Source organism: Bos mutus, chromosome 18 (assembly GCF_027580195.1).
Source record: "Bos mutus isolate GX-2022 chromosome 18, NWIPB_WYAK_1.1, whole genome shotgun sequence".
Lineage (NCBI taxonomy): Eukaryota > Metazoa > Chordata > Mammalia > Artiodactyla > Bovidae > Bos > Bos mutus.
In genome coordinates this window covers 36,769,851-36,794,236 of record NC_091634.1, presented here as the reverse complement: position 1 = coordinate 36,794,236, position 24,386 = coordinate 36,769,851, and the positions used below count along the sequence as shown (strand labels likewise).

At 50.7% G+C, this 24,386-nt stretch overlaps 1 protein-coding gene across 1 annotated transcript in view; it reads right to left on the bottom strand.

The window, feature by feature from the left end:
* CNGB1 (cyclic nucleotide gated channel subunit beta 1) overlaps positions 1–24,386 on the bottom strand; it is a 66,349-nt gene that overhangs the window by 28,086 nt on the left and 13,877 nt on the right. Inside the window, exons 13-18 of the mRNA XM_070386849.1 lie at positions 23,183–23,509; positions 16,519–16,795; positions 15,818–15,854; positions 6,938–7,100; positions 3,238–3,345; positions 998–1,155 (exon numbers count right to left, since the gene is read on the bottom strand). Coding sequence (XP_070242950.1) covers positions 998–1,155; positions 3,238–3,345; positions 6,938–7,100; positions 15,818–15,854; positions 16,519–16,795; positions 23,183–23,509 — 1,070 coding nt within the window. The remainder of the gene's footprint in view (positions 1–997; positions 1,156–3,237; positions 3,346–6,937; positions 7,101–15,817; positions 15,855–16,518; positions 16,796–23,182; positions 23,510–24,386) is intronic.

Sequence of the window (24,386 nt, the reverse complement as noted above, 5' to 3'; positions counted from 1 at the left end):
TGGAGCTGGAGCTGAGGGGATCCTAACAGCTCTCCACAACCAGCCACAAGCTCTGCGTGTTCTCCTGCAGCAAACCCCACATATCCTCTTAAATGGCAGCCTGAGCACCTGCTCTGAAACGCTTACCTACTACCAATAGGGGACCACTGCTCAGGAGCTGCCTAAAATGGGGTGTTTCTGGGAAAGTTGGGTGTTCAATTGCATGTCTGCTTGTGTGTCAATGCTTGTTTGGACACCCTGGTTCTCTTTGGAGGTGGGGGGACATTGGTACCCAGAACTCCCACCCCCAGGAATCAGGAAAACATTGCCCTATGTTTTTCAGCACAGGAATCTTCGTCTCTAAAACAAGATACTGAATGGGATCATAGCCTTCCTCTGCATCTGTGGAGATGTTTGTTGGTGAACTAGAGATTGGCTCTCAAAGGTTCAATATGGCTATGTTTCTAGCTTTAGGATTATGAAGTCAGGCTCTGCTAGGTTCATTGTCGGTATTTTGAGTTCAAAGACACAAGCCTCCTTTGGAAAAACCTAGAAAACCTCCCTGGCAAGAGAGCGTGGTTCTTATTTCCTCCTGGTACTCTGAAAGAAAACTTCCACATAAATATTGTAACCAAGGCCTTTGAAAACGAAGACTGTGTGGTTCCAGAGTGGGTTATGGATACCATCTGAGTGTTAGACCGTGACATACGCCCCAGGGTGGACCACCTACCTGCCTGCAAGCAGGAAAGGGGCAGAAGGTCAACCAGGGAACTTGCCCTCTGGGAGACAGAGCTAAGTACAACTGGATCATCAGCCAGAACTCTGACCTTCTTTCCACCCCTGGACACGTAGCTAAAACTGTATACAAAGGATCTCGAATTCCAGAGAGTGGAGATCTGCGCTTCTCTCAAGCACCCCCACCATTTTCTTGGGGCTATCCTCCCTATGAGTTGAAAGAGGGCTCCAGGGGCCCCACCACACCCTGGGTCCAGTGGACCATCACCAGCTCTGGACTCACAGGGCTTGGGGCTCTCCTCATCGGAGGTGACATCAGGGTCGATGAGCTTCTCCTTCACCTTCTCCGTCCGCTCCTTGAAGAGCTTCACCAGCTCCTGGAGCCGGTCATTGATGATGGCACTGTTCTGGCTGGCTGTCGAGGTTGCACGGTCCTGGTCACTGTGGAAACAGCACCCAGAGCTGAGCGGACTGTGTGGGGAGGGACCCCTGCGCCCCCAGGCAAGGGCAGAATCTGTATCCCACCTGGCTGGAGGGGGTCAATCCTGCCCCAGTCTCCCTCTGGACATCAAAACATCAAACCCACCTTAATATCTCCTGGGAGGAAATTCAGCCTGGGAATTGCACCGGGATACCCAGCTTTTTAGGAAATGTACCATGCAGGCTCTGATTCAGATGGGCAATTCTGAAAAACTCTGGATTCCACTAGTAATTTAGGGGGCAACTCTTGGAACTCAGTTCAGGGCCGTTAGACTCAGTTTGGGGTTCACATGACATACAGGACTGATCAGAGAGGGGACAGCGGCTACTTTTTGAGGTTTAGGAAATAGCTGATTTTAAAAACAGTGCAGGAAATTCCCTGGCGGTCCTGAGGTTAGGACTCTGAGCTCTCATTGCCAAGGTCATGGGTTTGATCCCTGGTCAGGGAACTAAGATCCCACAAGCCATGCAGCATGGGCAAAATAAATTAATTAATTAGTTTAATTCAATTAAAATTAAAAAAAACATTACAGATACATTACAAATCCTTTTAATTTATAGGAATTTAAAATGTATGAACTTGCATCAAGAGAGACAGACATAGACAGACAGAATGAATGAGAATCTGCCTGACAGTCCCCTCAGCCTGGGTCCAGAGCTCTGGGTGAGTTGAGATGGGTGGCTGTGTGAATCAGCCTAGTTCCCTGTTCTTTGCTGAGTGGCCTGTGATCCTCTCGCTGAGCTGAGGATGATACTGGTGTTTACAGATCTATTGTTTTTTTCATACACTGAGGCACTGAAACTCAAGCCAGCTACTCTTCATGTGCTCAGCTGAGCTGGAGACAAGCAGTGTGGGGTCATAATGAGAGACGGCACCAGGGGTGGAGGAGACAGGAACTGCTCACCCACTTTGGGAAGCAGTCGCCACCCAGCCAGGGACCCCGTTGCCCACGTGTGGCCATGTCAGCTCTCTTCTGCGCACAAGCCTTGTGCAACTGCAGGCCTCCTTATGGAGAGCAGCCTGGCACTCTCCCTTTCCAGTCTGACCAGTGAGATCTTGAAAGCCGCAGAAAGATGGCAGAGCCACTGCTGGCTGGGTCCTTAAATGACTGCAGAGAGCAGAGTCTGCCACTGACCTGAAACACGCACCTGATGGCATGACTGACATGAGCCATCTTGTTCCTTATGCGCTGAAACACTGAGGTCTATTTGCTATAGCATCTTAACCTACTGAGGGAATACCTAGGGCTCCATGCTGACCACCTTAAGAGCTTTTCTCCCAAGGGAATTTTTATTATTCCACAGGATTTCTGCCTTATCTTCTGATATGAACCCTAACCCCGCCCTGATCCTATTGCATAAGATGAGACTCCCACTGTACACTAAAAACAATCACTGGATGATACATGAGGTTTGGGGTTTTTTCCTGCTTCTCTGGCTTTTCTGAACTTTCCGCAATACTGCTAAGCATAAACTCCGTAAAGTTACAGGCAGAAAAAAAAAAGACTGGAAGGAAAGGCCGTGGTCTCCTGAGGTCACTCCAGGAGCATGGCTGGGGAGGAGGTGAGACGCCCAGGCCAGAGCCCAGGGCTGGGGGATTCGTTATCACTAGCCTACGTAGACCCTTCAGGAAAACATCTCCCACTGGCCCAGCCCTTGAGACAGGCAGATATCAGAGACACAGGCCCTGATGCCCTCAGAGTGGCCTTTAAACATTGTTCCATGGACCAGCTGCATTGGAATCACCTGAGGAGCTTATAAACACTTGGCTTCCCCAGGTCCACTCTCTGTGGCTCGGGACACAGGAGGCCCAGAGCCCCGGCCCATTCTGCAGACCAGATTTTGCACAACTGCTGGGCTAGCCAGAAGCAGCCAGGGCAGGGGACCCAGCCCTCCCTTACTGCTTGGAAACCACTGGCACAGTCTACCTTCAGGCAGAGTGTTCTAAAAACATCCATGCTCTCCCCAGCTCACCTCCCTTTGCTTGCCCATCCCCACCCAGACTTCTGACTCCATGAGACCCCAGAGGCGGCCCCCACTTACTCAGTGCCCTGTGGGCTGGTGGGGTCCGACCAGGCGACCACGGGGGATGCAGCCGGTGACAGCATCTTGAGCTCTTCAGCCTCATCATCTTGGGAAGGCAGCCTCTTCCTGCAAGAACACAGACATGGAAAGGGACTTCAGGGAGGCAGGAGCCACAAGCGGGGAGCCAACTTGGGGCCCTGCAGATCACCCAGAGCAAATCCTGGGTGGGAGGTGGGGGCAGAGGATGGTGCTGCCCGAGGGTCCTCGCTTGCCTGCAGGGAAACAAAAAGGGAGAAGAGGGGACACAGCTGGCCTCTGGACCTTAGTCTCTGCATCCATTCAGCGGCCTCACGTAAAAGTAACAGCACTGACTCAGCATCAGGCAAACCCAAGTTTGCTCCCCAGCCCTGCTTCTTCCCAACGTGTGACCTTGGCAAGTTAACTTAAACTCTCTGAGCTGCCTCAGCTTTCCCCTCTGTAAAATGGGACTGTGTATGCTGTGCTTAGTTGCTCAGTCATGTCCGCCTCTTTGTGACCCCATGGACTACTGTAGCCCATCAGGCACCTCTGTCCATGGGGATTCTCCAGCAAGAATATGAAAGTGGGTTGCCATGCCCTCCTCCAGGGGATCTTCCCGACCCAGGGATCAAACCCAGGTCTCCCTCATTGCAGGTGTATTCTTTACCAGCTGAGCTACCAGGGAAGCCCAAAATGGGACTAAATCTAACCAGCTCAATGAGGTGCTTATCACTCAGTCAGGTCTCATTTTAAACATCCTTCTCCCCCCACCTCCCAGTCTGGCGGCACAGAGCTCCCCAGCCCACCCCCACCTCTTTCTCCACCACACCACCCTTCCAGCCTCCAATAAGGTGTGGGGGCTCCCATTCCATCCTGTTAACTCTCCTAGAAGCTCAGATTCCCTCCCTTAACAGATGTGCCCCTGGTTGGAAAAACTGACACCCACAGGCCATGGAGTCTGGTCTCCTACACGTGGTGTGACCTGGGACAAGCCCCATCCCCTCCTGAAGCTCCCTCTTCCCTATCTGAAGGATGAAGACTAAACTATCCTGCGTCCCCACCATTCAGTCCAAGTCCACCAGTGTTGATTTTGGAACCACTGGTGTCTTGGCTGATGGAGTCTAGATCTGAACACATGTGGTACTTCTACCATCCCCCACCACCGTGACTCAGGATTCCACCATTAGGGCTTCTAGAGGGATACAGTCAGAGGGATGTGCAGCATTTGCTTTATTCCAGAAGCTCTGGAACGACCCTACTATCTTCTGTCAACTCAACTAAAATGGCAAGACTCAGGCATTCGCCTCTTTTACACACTAATTAAAAGGAGGCCTGCAGGGCACTTCCCTGGTGGCCCAGTGGCTAAAACTCTGCACTCCCAATGCAGGGGACCGGGCTCGACCCCTGGTCAGGGCGCTACATCCCACATGCCACAGCTAAGACCTGGCATAGTCAAATAGCCATCAGGGAAAAGACCCTGATGCTGGGAAAGATTGAAGGTGGGAGGAAAAGGGGACAACAGCAGATGAGATGGTTGGATGGCATCACTGACTCAATGGACATGAGGTTGAGCAAGCTCCGGGAGTTGGTGATGGACAGGGAAGCCTGGCCTGCTGCAGTCCATGGGGCTGCAAAGAGTTGGACACGACTGAGCAACTGAACTGACTGGTAGCCAAATAAATATATAAATACTGAAAAAAAGGATGCCTGCACACAAGAAGACTGGGGCAGAAATCTCACAACTAGGACTTAAACTCAGCCCTCCTGCCCTCATCCCAGTGCCTTCCGAGGATCTGGAGAGAGTCCAGAAAGTGGAAGTAAGTCAGAAGCTCTGTTCCCCCAGCACTGCCCAGTGCTTGGCCCTGTGCTAAGCACTTCACTTACAGGAGTTTGTTGAATTTTCACATGCCTAAGGTACAGGGAATGTTTCATCCCCATCTTATCATGGAGAGATGAAGGCCTAGGAAGATCAAATGACTTGCTTTAAGCCTCACATCTGGTAAGTGGTGACCTGGGATTCACTCCAAACCACAGCTCTGAGCTGTGAGAAGGGCCTTGCCCACATGCCCCCCTCTACCCCTCTGTTTGGGTGGCTTCTCTGCTCCCATCAATTGCCCTGTGTTCATTCCATCCCTGACCACAGACAGCCCCACTGGTCTCTCATGTCAGGCATCAGAATTCCTTCTTGGGGGCAAGCTCAGGCTGAGGCTTCTCCAGTTTCTCACAGTCATGTTCTGCTTAGCAACTCCCTGGAGGAGTCTTGTGTGATTACTTGTTCACTATCTCCGTCGCACTAGAATATCAGCTCTATTAGGACAGGCTTTTCCCTGATGTGTCTACAGCACCTAGAGCAGAGGCTGGCACATAAAGATGTTCAAAAAATGTTTGCAAATGAATGATAACCAGAGGAGCCTCACAGACCTAGCTCATAAGCAAAAGGTAGGAGCTTGGATTCTAGCCGCATGTGACCCTAGTCCCCTCATTGCTGCTCCCCGGTATCCATCTTTAATCCAACCTGTACAGTTTCTCCACCCTAATAAAGGGAATAGAGGGAGGTAGACAAGATGTCCACAGTCATGGTAGTGCCTTGTCTTCTGCTATCTGTACTCTGTATATGATTCAATGAATTAGCCATAAGGACTGATGTGTCTGTGAGCTGTGTTCTGAGGCCAGGTGAGATTATGCCTCTCTTCTCCACATTAAAATCTGGGAACCTCTGTTGACGACATCCAGCCATTTCTATCCCAGCAGGCGCCTGACTTCAGCTAAGAAATTACTCAAGAGCTAATGGATGAGAGCAAGAATTAATCAAGAAAAAAGAACCATCTCTCAATCCAGCCAGCAAAGGGAAGGCACTGGTGGCTCTTCTTTAATAACCACTTTAATAACCACTCTTCTTTAATAACCACTCACAAAGCACAGTACTGCACCTCACAGCCTGCCTATAGCTCTATACAGGAACGCTCTCAGCTACCTGGCTCAGGTTGTCCAAAACCACCTCTAACCATGCAGCAACTAACTTATCTCAAGAAGCACAAGTGTGTGCAACCCTGAGCAGGAATTTCACTTTCGAGAAAGGAGCCCAAGGACGAAGGCAGAGGACCAAAGAGATATCCATAGCACCTTTGTGTTCAGTATTTAACAGGCAAGGACTGTTACGTCTGTTCTGACATGTGGAGCTGGAAGATGTCAACACAGCATCATAGCGACAGTCTAGCAGTATGGAAAGGGGCTCAATAAATACGATGTGGTCTCAGATGAGATGTGATCCAATCCTACCTTCAATTAAAACCACTCAGAAGCCTGGGCCCACAAATAAGGTATGGAAGAGAGGGCAGAAAAATAAAACCACAACCTAACCTAGCGTGGTGGGATGAGGGATGGTTATTGTATCTAGAGTTCTTTGGTATTCCCATTGTAATTGTTAACAATAATATTAGCCCTGTCACATCTATTACCTCCTTCAAACCATACACTCAAGGGTATTCTGGACAGGGCTTCCTCAGAGATCTCTTTCTAGAGCCTGAAACCAGGAATTAGGAGACCTGGAAAGGGGTGGGCCCATGGTCCCAATGCTGACGGCACCTCACTGAGTGACCTTGGGCCAGTTTCTTCCCCTCTCTGGCCCCAGTGTCCTCTTCTACCAAATGCACAGCTGGCACAGTGCTACGAAACACCCAAGAGAAGCATAGATGGTGACCTGAGGCTCCCTGTGGCTGATCCTGGGACCGCAAGGGTGTCGGATTTGGCAGGAGACAGGGGCAGCTGCACGGGAGAGGGTGGGTTCTCCTCCGCGATGAGGGGGCGACTGTCAGCATCAGCGTCTTCCACCTGCACTTCGGGGTGCTCTTCCGTGGCAGGTACTGGGGAGGGGAAGGAGGACACAGCGTCAGAGAGGAGCCAGGTCCCCAGAGCCTTGCTGTGTTCTACGGGGAAGCCAGAGTGTGTGTGTCTGGAGGGGCCCGTGGCAGCCTTGCCTCCACACAGGGCCCACAGGAGAGCTCCATGCAGGGGACACAACGATGCGGTGTCCAGGGCCCTCTGAGGGCCATGCCCCTGGCGGCCATTGACCCAGGAGCCACGGGAGCAGCCGTGACATCACAGGAGCTCCCGGACACAGCCTGGAGCCCAGCCTGGTTTCCCTGGGCCTGGAGAAGCAGCAAGGCCCTGGGGTGGGGGTTGGGGTGGCAGCGCTGAGAAAGGGCTTGGGGAGCCTGCCTGGGGGGTGCTGAGTCCTAGGGTCTGGCCTGGTGCAGTCTGGCTCAGCTGCTTCCTCTCCCAGGGCCTCAGTTTCCCCATCCCAAGGTAGGAATGATGAGGCTTTCCCAGGCCCGTGGGGGCAGCAGACACGGGGGTACAAGACCTCTTTTTTAAAATTTTTTATTAAAGCATAGTTGATTTACAATGTTGTGCCAATCTCTGCTGTACACCAAAGTGACTCAGTTATACACATATATTCTTTCTTTTCACATTCTTTTCCATTATGGTTTATCACAGGATGTTGAATCTAGTTCCCTGTGCTATACTGCAGGACCTTCTTGTTTATCCACCCTATATATAATATTTTATATCCAATCCCGCACTGCCAGTCCTTCCCTCCCCTATCTCCCTCCCCAGTGGCAGCCAGAAATCTGTGTCTCTTTCTGTTTTGAGACAGGTTCATTTGCACCATCTTTTAGATTCCACATATACTGACTGCATATGATATTTGTCTTTCTCTTTCTGACTTACTTCATTTAGTATGATAATCTCTAATTGCATCCATGCTGCTGCAAATGGCATGATTTCATTCTTTTTGTGGCCGAGTAGTATTCCATTTATACATGTACCACATCTTTATTCGTTCGTCTGTCAATGGGCATTTAGTTGTTTTCATGTTTTGACTATTGTAAACAGTGCTGCCATGAACATAGGGGTGATGTATCTTCCGAATTATAGCTTTGTCCAGGTATATGACCAGGAGTGGGATTTCTGGATCATCTGGTAATTCAATTTTTAGTTTTCTGAGGAACCTCCACACTGTTCTCCTCAGTGGCTGTACCAACTTACATTCCTACCAGCGGTGTAGGAGGGTTCCCTTTTCTCCATACCCTCTCCAACATTTGTTATTTGTAGACTTTTTCACGATGGTCATTCTGATCAATGTGAGGTGGTACCTTCTAGTTTGGATTTGCATTTCTCTAATAATCAATGCTGTTAGCATCTTTTCATGTGCTTACTGGTCATCTGTACATCTTCTTTGAAGAAATGCCTATTAAAGTCTTTTGCCCATTTTTCAACTGAGCTGTTCTGGTGGTGGTGGTGGTGGTAGGAACTGTTTGTATATTTTGGAGACTAAGCCCTTGTCCATCAACTCATTTGCAAATATTTTCTCCCATTCCATAGGCTGTCTTTTCTTTCTTTCTCCCTTTTTCATGATTTCCTCTGCTGTGCAAAAGCTTGTAAAAGTTTGATTAGGTCCCATTTATTTATTTTTGTTTTTTATTTCTATTGCCTTGGGAGACTGAACTAAGAAAGCATTGGTACGATTTATGTCAGAGAATGTTTTGCCTATGTTCTCTTCTAGGAGTTTTACATGTCATGTCTTAGGTTTAAGTCTTCAAGCCATTTCATTTTTGTATATGGTGTGAGGGTATGTTCGAACTTCACTTATTTACATGCAGGTAACTTTCCCAGCACCACTTGCTAAAGAGACTGTCTTTTACCCATTTTATATTCTTGCCTCCTTTGTTGGAGATTAATTGGTCATAGGTGTATGGGTTTATTTCTAGGCTCTATTTTCACTGTTTCATAGATCTGCATGTCCATTTTTATACCCTTACAACCCTGTTTTGATTTTACTATAGCTTTGTAGTATTATCTGAAGTCTGGGAGAGTTATGCCTCTTGCTCCATGGCCCCCATCCCTAGGCCGCCTCACAGGATTGCTTTGGCAATTCTGGGTCTTTAATAGTCCTTATAAAAATTTTTTGATTCCTTGTTCTAGTTCTGTGAAAAATGTCTTGGGTATTTTGATAGGTATCATACTAAATTTGCACATTGCTTTGGATAAAATTGCCATTTTAACAATATTAATCCTTGCAATCCTCTTGGAAGGGAATGGGATATCTTTCCATTTCTTTGAATCCTCTTTAATTTGCTTTACTGATATTTTACAGTTTTCAGCATATTAGTCTTTCACCTCTTTGGTCAGGTTTATTCCTAGGTGTTTTGTGTTTTTTTTAATTTATTTTTGGTTGCACTGGGCCTTCGTTGCTGGGTGCAGGATTTTCTCCAGCTTTGGCAAGCAGGAGCTACTCTCTAGTTGCAGTGCGTGGGCTTCTCATTGCAGTAGCTTCTCTTGTTTTAGAGCGTGGGCTTCAGGAGTTGCAACATGCAGGCTCGGTAGTGGCAGCGCACAGGCTTAGTTGCTCCAAGGCATGTGGAATCCTCCCAAACCAAGGATCAAACCCATGTCCCCTACTTTGGCAGGCAGATTCTTAACCACTTTACCACTGGGTAAGTCCTTTTTTTTTTTTTTTTTGGTGCTATTTTTAAAGGGTTTCTTTTTTTTACATTCCTTTTCTGATGTTTCATTGTTATTATAAAGTGTTGCAACTCATTTTTTAATATTAATCTTGAATCCCGCTACTTTGCTAAATTCATTTATTAGAAGGCAATGGCACCCCACTCCAGTACTCTTGTCTGGAAAATCCCATGGACGGAGGAGCCTGGTAGGCTGCAGTCCATGGGGTCGCTAGAGTCGGACACGACTGAGCAACTTCACTTTCACCTTTCACTTTCATGCACTGGAGAAGGAAATGGCAACCCACTCCAGTGTTCTTGCCTGGAGAATCCCAGGGACAGGGGAGCCTGGTGGGCTGCCATCTATGGGGCCACGCAGAGTTGGACACGACTGAAGCGACGTAGCAGCAGCAGCAGCAGCAGCAGCAGCAGCAGCAGTGTTTGCGCGGAGTCTTTAGGGTTTCCTACGTATAGTATCATGTCATCTGCGTGTAGTGACAATTTTACCTCTTCAGGGCCTCACACTCTTGAAGGGCCTCGAATGGAGACATTTGGAAGCTTCCTACAATCAAGGGTGGCAGACTGTTTTTGTAATGCCTGTTACCCCTGTGACCTTTGGTACTTTCTTATTTTTGCATCTGCCAAGAGCCCCCAGAAATAATCCCCTCAGCTCCTCTCCTGACTTCTGAGAGGCCTTGCATCCTGAGAATCAGATCCTCCCTGGGGAGACTGGGTGTGTCCCTGTTTTGGGCTTCATTACCCTCCCCCGGGACTGTGGGGACAGGTGTGCCCCTAGGCAGAGCTCAGAGGATGCTGAGGGGCTGGGAGGGTGCCCCCACTCCCCACTACACCTGGGCCAAGCCACACAGTAGTAGCCAGGTGCAGGTCTGGGTACCAGCAAGGCAGGTGCACACCCCCAAAATGTGGAGGGGTGCATTTTGAAACATTTGGATATGTGAGCTTTTTTTAATGGCCACATGGGAAAAGCCAGCACATTATGAAGGTTGGTGGAGGGAACATAAGCAGACCTCAAGACTCTGGGGCATTTGTTGTACTAACCCTAAGCCCTCAGGAAAAGAGGATGAGCAGGACTTTTGCTAGACTCACCAGAGATGCCCCAGGTTGTGCAAAGCAGGAGAGAGCCATGGGGTGGCAGGGACCTCCCCCTGCTTCCCACAGACCTCGGGAGAGGGGAGCTGGAGGTGGGCTGAGGGCATGGAGGCAGCCAGGACTAAGGCAGCTTCTCAAAAATGCTCAGGGCCCCGGGTGCTTCCAGAATGGCCCCCTGGCAGCAAAAAAACACATGGCCTCAGCGTCCATGAGGCTGTCCCAGGGAGCCTGGGAGGGACCACGTGGTCCCCTCACCCTCTACCTCACCCTGCATAAGACCCTACAAACTCAGTCACTCTCAAAGGTAGGGGGACCTCCTAAACCCAATGTTTCATTTCCTGCCAGTTTGACAGAGTAGGAACTCAAAACAGAAATCATATTTGTTTATATTATACTGATTTATAGAATAAGAATCTGTGACTAAGAACACAAAGAATAATATTGTATGCTTAAATTGGTTTAGAGAATAATAATATTTACTGTTAAGCACTTCCTATGTGCCTACTAGGCATTTGTTTCACTAAACTCTAAGTGCTTTATTTATATGTATATATAAACCCTTTCGTCATTCCCAGCCATTCTATGAGGTCATTGTTTATCATTGTCCCCATTTTGTGGAGAAGGAAATGAAGCACAGAGAGGTTAAGAAACCCACAGCAGAGCCCAGATTTGGACCCAGGCATCCTGGCTCCAAAGCTAAAATTCTCAGCCCATCCTGAGGTTGGTGACCAGCCTACATACAGACTTCTGTGCCACGCAGAACCACTGAAATGGAAATAATCTTGTCACTGCATGCTGTCATTGCCTCGGCCATACCATCTAAAATCATCGTGTGTCAATCACAGTTGGTTCAGACCACCGTCCCAATGTGTCACTGCGACTGTTTCTCAAAGTGTGGGGCTCCCAGGGACCAGAGAAGGCACGCGCTGATTTCAGATGGCACAGCCAAGACAAAGGATGACACAGAATGAGACCACTCCCCCCTTTCCCGTTCTCTCTGGATCCAGCCTGGGCAGAGAGGAAACCTCAGGTTAGTGCTGCTATGGCATCAACGCCTCCCAGACATGTCCTAGTTCCCTTCCGCAGACTCAGCTATGAGCCTTCAGCAGGCCCCCACCTCACCAGAAATTACCAACACGACCTAGTTCCCCATGTCTTTGTGGTTATTTCTATTTATGCCCTTCTATTTATGGCAGGCCAGGCTGGTTTTCCATTTGAATTATAATGTAAAGCTTCCTATTTAAATACACTGAATTGAATGAAAAAGTGAGTAAGCAAATAAGTGCAGAGTTGGTGCATGGTTGCATGCATGCGTGCTAAGTCACTTCAGTCTGTAGCCCTCCAGGCTCCTCTGTCCATGGGATTCTCCAGGCAAGAATACTGGAGTGGGTTGTCACGCTCTCTTCCAGCAGAGTTGATACAGAATATACAAAAATCAAGAAGTGATGCAAGGGTGGAGGACATGCGGGACCCTTTGGAGTGAGATTTAGGGCTGGCCTGGAAGACTGAGCTTGGCGTGTCATCCCCAGTAGCTCATGTGGAGAACGTCACCGGTCATGACGTCTATCCAGGAGCTCTGAGAGACAGCCCTGAGCCACTCCGAGCCACCGCCACCGCCAACCCCAGGTGTTACGCTGTCCCTGCTAACCGAACAAGCCCTGGGGTCACTTGGCCAGGCGGGCTGATCTTACTCCACCCCACCCCCACTCTGCCCACCTCAAGACAGGAGGAGGGGAGAATAAGAGTGGATCTCTTCTCATGAAATGTTCAGCTTGACCTGCCTATGGATATCACAGACAACTTTGCCCAGGGTCATCCAGAAACAAACAGATGAATCAAAGGCAAAACGGGCAGGTCTGGTTTGAGTCAAGGCAGACTCAAAGTGACAGGGATTTGCCGCGAGGCACCAGTATGTCCCCCAGCTCTTTGTCAGCAGGCAGCAAATAGCAGGAGCCCGAAGGCCACTATGGGGACCCTGTCACAATTAAATGGGTCCAGACAGGCTCTCTGTCTGCACTGGCCCCTAAGGACACCTCTCCTCTGGGTCTGCCTGTCAACACCTGGGGGCCTCTCCTTTCCTGAAAGGGAATTTGCTGGGCAGACAGCCACAGTCCTCAGAAAGTCTAGCTCCCAGCAAACTCTCAAGGTCAGTAGATTCTGTCTGCAATGGACCTTCACCTCATCTCCTGGTCCATTTCCCTCTGATTATTCTTCCCCCTGACCCAGCTCCTTGATCCAAGCCTCTTCATTGGCCTGGAGATCTGAATGACTTCTCTAAACTAGGGTATGAGTGACTAACCCATATAAAAACTGATGATCTGCAAAATGCCACATTTAACCCCCAAAAATGAATAGCTAATTGTGGAATTTTAGGCACAGAGAGAAGGGGACTATTATGCCTTAAATCACCACAAAGCAAGGCGAAGACACTGGTCAGCAGAGGAAAAAGGGGTGGTTTTCCAGGAGCCCAAATAGCAGTCCCACACCAAGACCACAGCACCCATGCAGAAAACAGCCCAAGCCATGCAGAAACACACAACACAGACACCAGCATGCTGGGTGGGCAGTTTCACGCTACCTAGACGACGGACTGAGCTCCTGGTCTCCTTGACGAAGCTGGAGTTGGATAAGTTTGTCCTCCGGGAGATGAGGACAGGGATGCGGGTGATGGGGGGGCGGTAGCTGGGCACATTGGGGAGGTGCTCCACCAGGTTGCGGGAGGCAAGCTTGGGGGTCACTTGGCCAGGCGACTGGTCCTGGACTAGGTGATTCAGCTCCATGTCCCGGCCTGGTTTAGCCATAATGCTGAGGCCAGGGGGTCTTAGGCAGAGGCAGGACCCTGGGGACTGCAATGAGGAGCAAAGAGTTGGGAGGGGCAGAGAAAGTGGGGCTCTTCCCCACCGGTGTCAACACAGACCAGCCCAGTGCCCACGTGCACTCGCAGGAGTGCACTCAGAGTCTGAAGCACCACTCTTGTCCCTCGAGGGCAACACCAGTCGTGTGGCTGGTCCACCCACAGCTCTGAGAGACAGCTCTGAGCACCACCCAGTTCTGGCACTTTCGCTCCTTAACCAACCATCAACCAACCTACTTTACAATCAAAGAACCTAGAACTCCTCAGGCTCTTAGGCTAACACTCAAACATTCTTAATCCGGCAGGATTTTCCATCCTAAAGAAACCCTGGAGCTCAATTAATTTCACTTCCAACCAGACACAATAACTTTTCCTAGGTTCCTGGTTCCCCAAATAGGCTGCATATTGGAATTGCCTAGGGAGGCCTGGAAATGCCTGATGCCCAGGCCCACCCCCAGAGATTCTGATTTAATGGTCTGAGGTGAGGACTGGCACCAGGATTTTTTAAAATCTCCCCCAAATGATTGCAATCGCAGTCATGAGAACCACGACTCAAGGCCACTGCCTCTCAAACACAAATGTGCAGAGAAACCTCCAGGGATCTTGTCACAGAGCAGTTTCTGCTTCAGCTGGGTGGTGTGGGGCCTGGATTCTGCATTCTGAAGCAGCTCCCAGGTGACACCAAAGCTGCTGGTTTGACCGCCACACTTTCAAGTGGTGGCAGACAGAGGGCCATGCCTCAGTGTTTCTCAAAGTGTGATTCTCAGGCCACCTGCTTCCAAATGACCTGGGGAAGGGTGTGGAACCAGCCCCATGGAACCCTAGTTTGCACCCCCTGATCCTGGTCTTGCTCATCTTTGTGGGGTGCAGACTTAGTAGGTTTCCAGTAGATTTGGGTTAAAGTTAACAGAGGATGTTTTTCAAAGACCAGGTGGGAAGCAGACTCAGGACACCTGGGTTAAGACAGCTGGGTCCATCCCATCTCCAACACTGGTTGCCTAGGAAACAGGCTCACGACCCCAATTATGGTCTCTTCCTTCAGGGCCAGGGATGCCTGGTCACCCCTACTCTGCCCAACAACCCAGTGAGGTAGGTACTGTTACTGCCCCCTCTTCTTGACTTGGAAGCCACAGTTAAGAGAGGTCACAGACTGGCTCCAGGTCACACAGAAAGGAAGGGGGGGAGCCAGGAGTGACATGAAGGTCTGTGTCCTTGCTGCCCACACAAAGCCTCAGTTTTCTCATCTATAAAATGGTCTGTGTGCCTCCCAGGGTGTCTGGAGCACCACTAGTGCCTTGAGGATTGTGGAGGTTTGCAAGGCCTGGGTTCAGTGTCCAGCTGGCCTCACTCCCCTAGACTCTGGCCTGTCATCCCTAAAGTTCTCAGGATTAGGAGTCGGAGTGACAAATGACCAAACTTGTACCAAAGATCTCAGCAGTAAGGAAAAACTCAAAAGACACAGGGTCTAGGACATGCTTTTAGCAAGCTCTGGTCCCAATCTTCATTCAGGTATGATACATTTGAGCCAAATTCTCACTGGTCTGTAGCCTAGAGAGTTGTGGACCCAATGAAGAGGTTGGCAGGAGGGATTAGCTAGGAGTAGGGTTTCCCTAGGCCTCCTGGGGTCCTGGGGTTTCCCAGGTGGTGTAGTGGAAAGGAACCCGCCTGTCAATGCAGGAGATGCAAGAAATGTGGGTTCGATCCCTGAGTCGGGAAGATTCTCCAGTAGGAAATGGCAACCTGCTCCAGTATTCTTGGCTGGAGAATCCCATGGACAGAAGAGCCTGGTGAGCTACAGTCCATGGGATTGCAGAGTCACACAGGACTGAGTGAGTGAGCATACACACACCTGGAGTCCTGGTGGGGTAGGGATCGGGGGAAGGTGGGGGACAGGGTCTAAGGCAATTCCCTTGGGGCCCTTGAAATACATCATCAGACTCTGGTTATGTGGTCCTAAGATGCAGAAAATGGGTTTTGCCTGAGAATGGGATGAGTTGGGGAGGGGAAGGAATTGAGAGGCAGAGGGGGAGGGCTTGCCCCTGTGCCCCGGCTGCCCCCAGCCTCAAAGAAGCCTGGACATTCTTATGCAACCCCACCCCCACTGCACACCTACCTCCTGAGCTGTCGGCCAAGGCCTCTTCTTGCAGCTCCTGTGAAAGATAAAGCAGAAACCCAAGTGGTAACCATCCAACCATACCTGCCCTGGTCCAGCCCAGCCAGTGTCGGGGGATCTGCCCTCAGGCATCTTCATGGGCCCAAGTCTACTCCTTACCCTGCCCACTGGTCACACCTTCAGCCCACCTTCTGGAGCATCCAGTGCACACAGGAGCCCCAGGCCCCAACACCTGGGCCCGTCACATACCATGAGGGGAAATTCTCGGGCAACTCTCTGTGTGTGGAGACAAAGCAACTAAAGCAGCCCCCATGGCACTCTCCGCCTGGCACCACATTTCACAGCCTACAGCCGTGTACAAAACTCTGGAGAGAGGTTTTTAGCCCCATTTTACAGAGGTGACCACTGAGGCCCAAGGTAAGGTCTTACCTAGGGTCACATAGCCATATGAGGACTGGAGTCTAGGACCGCTGCTGCCCACTCATGGCCATGTCGCCAAGGCCCTTCTTGATGCCATCTGATCCCTGACACAAGCAGGGCCTTACAGCAACTACCATCCCACTCTTCTCTATTCAGTGGGCATCTCATCAGCTGAACCCTCACCCTCTGTAAACAAAGTGGACAAGGCCCCAGCCCCTTCCACTGACTTAGGCCCAGGAATCCAAGGTAGCCGGGGCACGAGGCCTGGCACTGCTCCATACCTGGTGTGAGGTGCTCTGGTCCTGGGCTCCGCCTACTCCGTCCTGCTCCTGGGCTCCACCCACTTCGCCCTGGGCCTGGGCTCCGCCCACTTCTCTCTGGTCCTGGGTTTCACTTTCTTCACTCAGGGCCTGGGCTGCGCCCACTTCGCCCTGGGCTGCGCCCACTTCGCCCTGGGCCTGGGCTGCGCCCACTTCACTCTGGTCCTGAGTTTCACTTTCTTCACTCTGGTCCTCCTCGCTCTGTGGCACCAGATAACTATCCAGCAGGACACTGTGACTGCGAGGGGGCAGGAGGCAAGGTCTGGGGTTAGGGATATTAAATGTTTTCCCAGCTGTGCTGAGTGCCAGGCTCTGTGAGGAGCTGGGGCACAAAGATGCCTAAGGATCGGTCCTTGGCCTTCTGAAGCTCCCAGCACCGGGCAGGCGGCAGATACCACGTCCTATTAACAATCTCACAGTCTGCGTCATGTGCTGGAGCAAGCAGCTGTGAAGGACAAAGCCACAATTCTGCTAGGAAGGAGGGCTTCCCAGAGGAGATGGCCTGTGGGTTGGAAACAGGTGGGGAATGGTGTCCAGGAAACAAGAACAGCATGTGCGAAGAAAATTCTGGAGCACGGTGTTGAGGAAACATCCTCTCCAGCAGGGGAGACTAATGGGCACTGTATGGTGTTCAAAACCTATGCCCAGCATTTCCCCTCTTGGAGTCTCCAAACAACCTTAAAGATGGAGGCAGAGAAGGAGGTATGAGAAAAGTGAGGCCCAGAGAGGTCAATTGGCCTGACCAAAACCACACAGCATATTGTCCCACATCACACAAGACAGACACACACCCTGATTTCTTTGCGTGCCATGAGATCAGAGCCACACTGCAACTGCTGAAGGTTTCAGGGGCCCCTGGCCCAGGCAAAGGCATACATGAGTGACAGGGGCCAGGGTTAGACTATAGGGAGCAGAGGAGAATATGGCAAATCAGAGAACCCCTGCCCATCTGAATCAGCAACCCCATTCTGCCTGGAATGGGTGCCCCGCGGCCAGATCTGCTGATTTTCAAGAAAAGACTGAACTACATACACATTTGAATGTGGAATCTCCCCATCTTTAGAGGCTGATAATTAATCCAAACTAATATCTATATTAAAATCTGTATGATCTATATTGACATCTATATTAATATGTCAATATCTCAAAGAGCCTGTCTCCAGGCTAAATTGGGCCCTGAGATGCCTGTGTGCAGTCTCTGGATTAAAATGATGACTTGGGACCAAGGGCTAATGTGATTTTTGTGGTTAGAATTAGATCCGGCCTCCTAGCAGCCTCAACCCACACCATGGACCATTGTCACTGAGGGGCTCACGGAGGATGCTCTTTAGCGTCTGCTGCCCAGAAAACCTGGATCCCCCATCCTCTACCCAAAGGGGCAAGTCTCAGCCTCTGAGGTGGGTGAGGAGATGGGGCCCAGTTGATTTGGAGACAGCAGCCTGGGAGAAGGAATCAGCCAGCAATCATATTATCACAGCAGTTCCCAAGGGCTGAGTGCCAGGCACAGGGCCAACCACTTGTCCCACCAAATCCTCACCCAAATGACCCTAAGAGCCCAGCTGCGATTGATCCCATTTGAGCTTAGTAATTGGAGGCTCAGAGAGGTCAGATGGCCTGGCCAAGGTCACATACCCTGTACCAGGTGAACCTGGATAAAAGATGGGTATATCTGACCCCAGTGCCAAGTCCTTAATACTCCACTGCCAGCTTCTGAGTGTCTGCACAGCCCCAGGTGATGTGGATGAGTGACGTGAGTGTCTGGAGGATTCAAGCACCCAACTCATTTTCTTTCTCCTCATTGTATACATATTTCCATTGTGAGGGGCCTTGAGTTGTCAGATTCTATCCTGCCCAGGAAGAAACAGATTTTCTTAAAGAAAAAGGCATATTATGACTTTCACAGGGCTTGGCACTTCAGCCTACATGGGCCCCTTCCTCCATAAATATATTTTTAAAATTCTATTTTGTGACTGCATTTATATGAAGATTAACATGTTAATATTATATTTAAAATATTCTCTTCCATCTTAAAGTTCATTTGTTGGGTCTGCTTTTCAATGGCACCCCACTCTCACTTTTCACTTTCATGCATTGGAGAGAGAAATGGCAACTCACTCCAGTGTTCTTGCCTGGAGAATCCCAGGGACGGGGGAGCCTGGTGGGCTGCCGTCTATGGGGTCGCACAGAGTCAGACACGACTGAAGTGACTTAGCAGTTGCATGCTAAGTCGCTTCAGTCGTGTCTGCGCTTTCTGACTCTATGGACTGTAGCCCGCCAGGCTCCCCTGTCCTTGGGATTCTCCAGGCAAGAATATTGGAGTGGGTTGGTATGCCTTCCTCCAGGGGATCTTCCCGCCTCAAGGATCAAAGCTGTATCTCTTATATCTCCTACACTGGCAGGCGGGTTCTTTACCACTAGCACCACTTGGGAAGCCCATGTTCTTGGAGGGCTTCTAAAAGTATTACAGAAACCGTGCCCTCAAGCCTAACAGAGAAGAAGGCCCTGCCTGGAAGGGGTGGATGGGCTGGTGCTGCAAGAAGCTGACTTGACTCTCCTTCCCTGAAACAGATGCAGTGGCCTCCTCGGTTCTCAGAGCACGAAGGCCCAGGAAATGAACTTCCCACAGTCCCAGTCAGAGACTTGCTGGGGTCTTGCTCATTATAGAATCAGGCCTGGAAAGCAAGTCCCTGGGAAGCCTCCATTTGCTTATCAGTCAAATGGGTAGGCGGAGAAGGCAATGGCACCCCACTCCAGTACTCTTGCCTGGAAAATCCCATGGATGGAGGAGCCCGGTAGGCTGCAGTCCATGGGGTCGCTGAGAGTCAGACACGACTGAGCGACTTCACTTTCACTTTTCACTTACATGCACTGGAGAAGGAAATGGCAACCCACTCCAGTGTTCTTGCCTGGAGAATCCCAGGGATGGGGGAGCCTGGTGGGCTGCCGTCTATGGGGTCACACAGAGTCGAACATGACTGAAGCGACTTAGCAGCAGCAGCAGCAGCAAATGGGTAGGACTTGTGCAGCCTCTACCGTACAGCCTGGCCTTTTTTTTTGTTTTTTGGCCACACTGCATGGCATGTGGGATCTTAGTTCCCTGACCAGGGATCAGAGCCATAACCCTGCATTGGAAGCACAGGGTCCTAACCACTGGATTGCCAGGGAAGTCCCAGCCTGGCTTATTTGAGTGAGGTCAGAAGTACCAGTAAGAAGCTAAGAGAAAAGTCAAAAAATCTCCCCCTGTCCAGAGTCATCTGGATTCTCCATCTCTAAACACAAGTAAGTTGAACCATTCCTTGTCTGCAGTACCAGATGTCTGCTTAAGACCCCAGCCTGACCTGGGACACAATCCCAGCTCTGTGCTTGCTGCCAGGGCACCCTGGATGTGTGGGCTGCTGTCTCTGGGCCTCAGTTCTCTCATCTGTGAAATGGGATTAGCAGTAGGAGCCCTGGCACAGCATGTGGCAGGGAACACAAGTGTTCATCAAATATTTGACAGCTGTTATTAAGACTGTTCCTGTCATAGTTATTATTAATCCCAGAGGAGGAGGCAATCTATGAATCACCCACGGAGATGGAAGAACATTTTACACAAACAACTCTAGCTATGGAGACACCATAACAGGCCCTACGGTGGCCCTGTCAGCCTCACCAGGGGCTGTTTGGGGACCCATGTACACAAAAATCTTATTGCCCCTCGTTGGGAGTGTTCCCACTGCCTGCCAAGGCCCCCTCCTGACCTGCCCAGAAGCAGCAGGCCATGAGCTTCTGGAAAGCTCCCAAATTCCTGGGATTTGCAAGCAGAGGCTCAGACAGACCGGCTGAGGTGGGGAACACAGAGATCCTGGCTCTCTGAGTTAAAGATGTGGGAAGTAGCAGCTATAGCCTCTGGCAAGAGTTTACCAGCCCATTGCTCCTCCCTCAAGTCACAAAGCAGGCCGTGTCCCCAGCTCAAGGACCTCACTGTAGACTCTTCGCCCAGCATCCCTCAACCCCGAAAGAACGGAGGGGAGCCCTTAGGGAGAATCAGGCACCTACTTGGGTCTTGCTGTCTTTGCCAACAGGGACGCCCATGATGCAGGAGCTCAGCTGGGGGCAATGACATTCATCCCAAGCCCCAGGTCGGTGCGTGCCAGTGGAGAATTGGGGAGCCCTGGCCCAGCCCCGAGTCTGCAAGGCGAACTCCAGAGCTAGTGTGACTTGAGTGGTGGATGAGCCTCCAATCCTTCCTGCTTCTAATCAGATTGAGGGGATGTGCGGGGAACTCTGCTGAAACGCCCCCAGGGAGACCAGGTGGGGACCAAAAGGCTGTGGTTGCTAGGAAAAGCCGAGCTGTTGCCAGCAGAGATCAGGTCGCTAGGCGACCATCTGCCCGTTACCAGGGCCTGCGCGTCATCAGTAACCCCTGTGTCTCCACAGAGCTGGCAAGAGCATCCTTCCCCAGGCAGCAACAGCCCAGCCGCCTGTCCCACGCCTGACAGCCTCTGGCATTGTGCCTGGGATCAGCCACTCTGTCATCACAAGACCCTTGTCCTTACTTGGGGCCCTAGGTCCCAAAGTTCCCTGAGTTTGAAGTTTTGGGCAAATATTTGTGTGATCCGGTACGTGCCTGGCAGTGTTTGTAGGTAACTGTATGCGTGTGCTTGTGTATAGTGTGGATACATGCAGGTGAGTGTACCTGTGCCTGTGTTACTTGTGCATGTCTGCAGGCTGTGTGTGGGTATAAGTGCCCTGACAACACGTAAGTGTGCACATAACCCAGCACATCTGTGTCTGTGTGCAGGTGTGTATGCACAGTGCAGATATGTGTGGAGTGCCCGTGTGTATTAGGCAGAGAACATACGTGTAGTTAGTATGTGTGCCTGGGTGCACTGGCTCCCTGGCCTTCCAGTGGTGTTTAGTTCAAGAGCCATGGCATATAAAGGGATTTGTAGGCCTGAGTGTTGGGCATGTGTGTGTTCTGGCAGAACAGCTCAGGGCTCTGCACTATACCCAGAGGCAAGAGGAAAGAAGAGAGCAGATAGGACTGTACTAATGAAGACCCAGGCAGCACCTAAGGTCTTCACCTAAGGGAGTGAGAGCATCCTGGCTCTGGAGGGGCCTAGAGGGCAGAATTAGGACCAGGTTACAGAAGCCAAAAGGAAGCACTCTTAGTTTTGGCAGTAGACATAATTTTCTAAGTCAGAGGTATGTGTGGATGGAATCAATAGCCTTTAGAGGTTGTGAGCATCCCATTATTGGAGGCAAGCAAGTAGTTATGTGGCCTCCTGCTAAGGATGGAAAGATTATATGTGAACTGGGCAAGCGTGGACTCAAAGCAGATGAGACTAAGCAGGCTTCTAGCTCCCAAATCCTATGTGGTCTCATGATTTAACTGTTTCCTGACTGAGACTAAAAGCGACCCTTAGTAGAGATGAGAAGGTTGGTAGTTTTTGATGGACCGCATACTCCACACCAGGTCCTACTGCATCTGTTCCCAGCCAGCCCTCTGGCCACTCAGCAGGGGCTATTATCCCCACTGCCAGACCTCCCATTTTACAGATACAGAGGCAGAAGATCTATGCCCACCTGCTGCTCACCCGGGTCACTCTGCTGAGAGAAGCAAAGCTTGGGCTCCTAACACTCGCGGTGCTATCTTGCCTTAGGCCATAGCCAAAGGGACAGGGAGGCAGGGTGTGGGCCAAGGGGTACCACAGAGGGCAGAACGACAGGGACAGGGAACAATGCCAGGGGGGTGAATCAAGGGGAAAGACTAAATCACCCGGTCTGATCAGGGGAGAGATTAAATCACCCAGCCACCTGGATGCTCCTCCTGCTTCAATCTCTGCACAGTGCAGCTGCCAGCCTGCGTCACTCCCCTGCTCACAAACCTTCCGTGGCTCCCTATTGCTCCCAGGAAGTCAAGTTCAAGGCCTTCACAATCCGGCTCCTCTGAAGGATCATCTCCCCCACTTCAAGTTACACTGTCACTCTTCCTGGGCCACGCAGGCTGCTTGTGAGGCCGCAGTTCACTTCCGCCTCCTTGAAACACTTTCCAACTGGCCTCCAGGTCCCACACTCTTCTCATCTCCCTCTCCTCCTCCTTGGTCCTTTCTGGTTCCTCCTGAACTCTGATCTGGCCTTTGGGTCTCTCCTTCATCCATACTCACTCCCCGGGCACCTCCTCTAGCCCCACTTTCAATTCCGTCTACCAGACTAGACACCTGCCTTTACATCTCTGGTCCAGGCTCTTACCCCCTAACCCCACTCAGGCACCCAGCAGTCTGTGCGTCACCTCCACATGCATCCATCTCACCATCTGCCCTTCTGTCCAGCTCTCATGGTTCAGGATTCTCTCCCCAAAACCCCCTTCTTGTGGAAGTGCATTCTACATTTGTTTGCCCGTATAGGGGTGGGTGGGGTGGGGGTGGTTGTTGAGTGTTGGGTATTGTGAATCCCAAGGTCATTATGAGCCCAGTGGAGGTCTCCCAGCAGCCCCCTAGCCTCTCTGATCAGTGCTCAGTGGTTCAGCACACAGCAAAGAACAAAGGGAGGAGCTCCCGTGAGCAGCAGAAAGCATTCCCACCCCAAAAGCCATGGCAGCCCCTCCTGGGTCATCCCTAAGCCAGGCGCACAAGTGACTTACTCCTGCTCCTCCTCTTCCTCTTCCTCCTCCTCTCTGCCTTCCACCTCCTCTTTCCCTCTGCCTTCTTCTTCCTCTTTCTCTCCACCTTCTTCCTCCTCTTTCTCTCTGCCTTCTTCATCTTCTTTCTCTCCACCTTCTTCCTCCTCTTTCTCTCTGCCTTCTTCCTCCTCTTTTTTTTCGCCTTCTTCCTCCTCTTTCTCTCTGCCTTTCTCCTCTTTTTCTTCACCTTCTTCCTCCTCTTTCTCTCTGCCTTCCTCTTCTTCCTCCTCTCTGTCTTCCTTCTCCTCCTCCTCATCTTCTTTCTCCTCTTGAATCTGAGGCAGCTCCCTGAGTTGAGGTCAGAGGCAAGAGGTGAGGTCATTTTTAGCTGTACCCCAAGTCCCCTTCCTGACCCAGTTCTCAGTAGGATGTCCTATAACCACAAGACTGCACCTGGGGAGCCCTGGCCTCTCTCTAGCAATGAAGGCTCCCTCCCTGCATCAGGGGCCTGTCTTGGCCCCCAACCGCCCTGGTGCCAACCCTAGGTCACCCCTCACTCCCTGGTCCTCAGTTTCCCCATCTTTGCAATGTAGGTCATGGACCTATGGACCTGAGGCCTCCTGACTTGAGCGGCTAAGACTCCACAGGGACTGAACTGAGAAGCTCCTGTCCTTGCAGAGGGTGGCCTGGCCATCACTACCATGGTTACACACTCCTTTCCTTGATGACCCTGCAATTCCCTTCTGGAAATGTACCCTGCAGATATCCACATATGCACATTCAGGGACATGTAACAAGAGTGCTTGTGGCAGAATTATTTAAAATAATAAAAACGGCCATCAATAGTGGACAAGTTAAGTACATTCTGGCATATCCATACAATGAAATTCTATGCAGTTGTTGAAAAAAATGAGTATGATCTCCATGTTATCAATGTGGAAAGACCTCAAGGTACATTGTTGAATGAATGTAGTAAGATCGATGGATGTGATATGCTATCTTTTGTGCAAAAAATGAAGGGAATCCATGATCACATATGCTCAGATAGGCCCTGGAAAGTTACAGAAGAACCTTGGCAGCTGTCGTGCCCATGGGGAGAAAGATGTGTATCTGGTGGGAGGGAGAGGGAGGAGAAGGTAGGTTTGGTCCCAGCTCTCTGCTCTTTTGCATATGGGGATTCTGTACCATATGCCTGTTATCTTCCCAGACAATCTTTTTTTCAGGG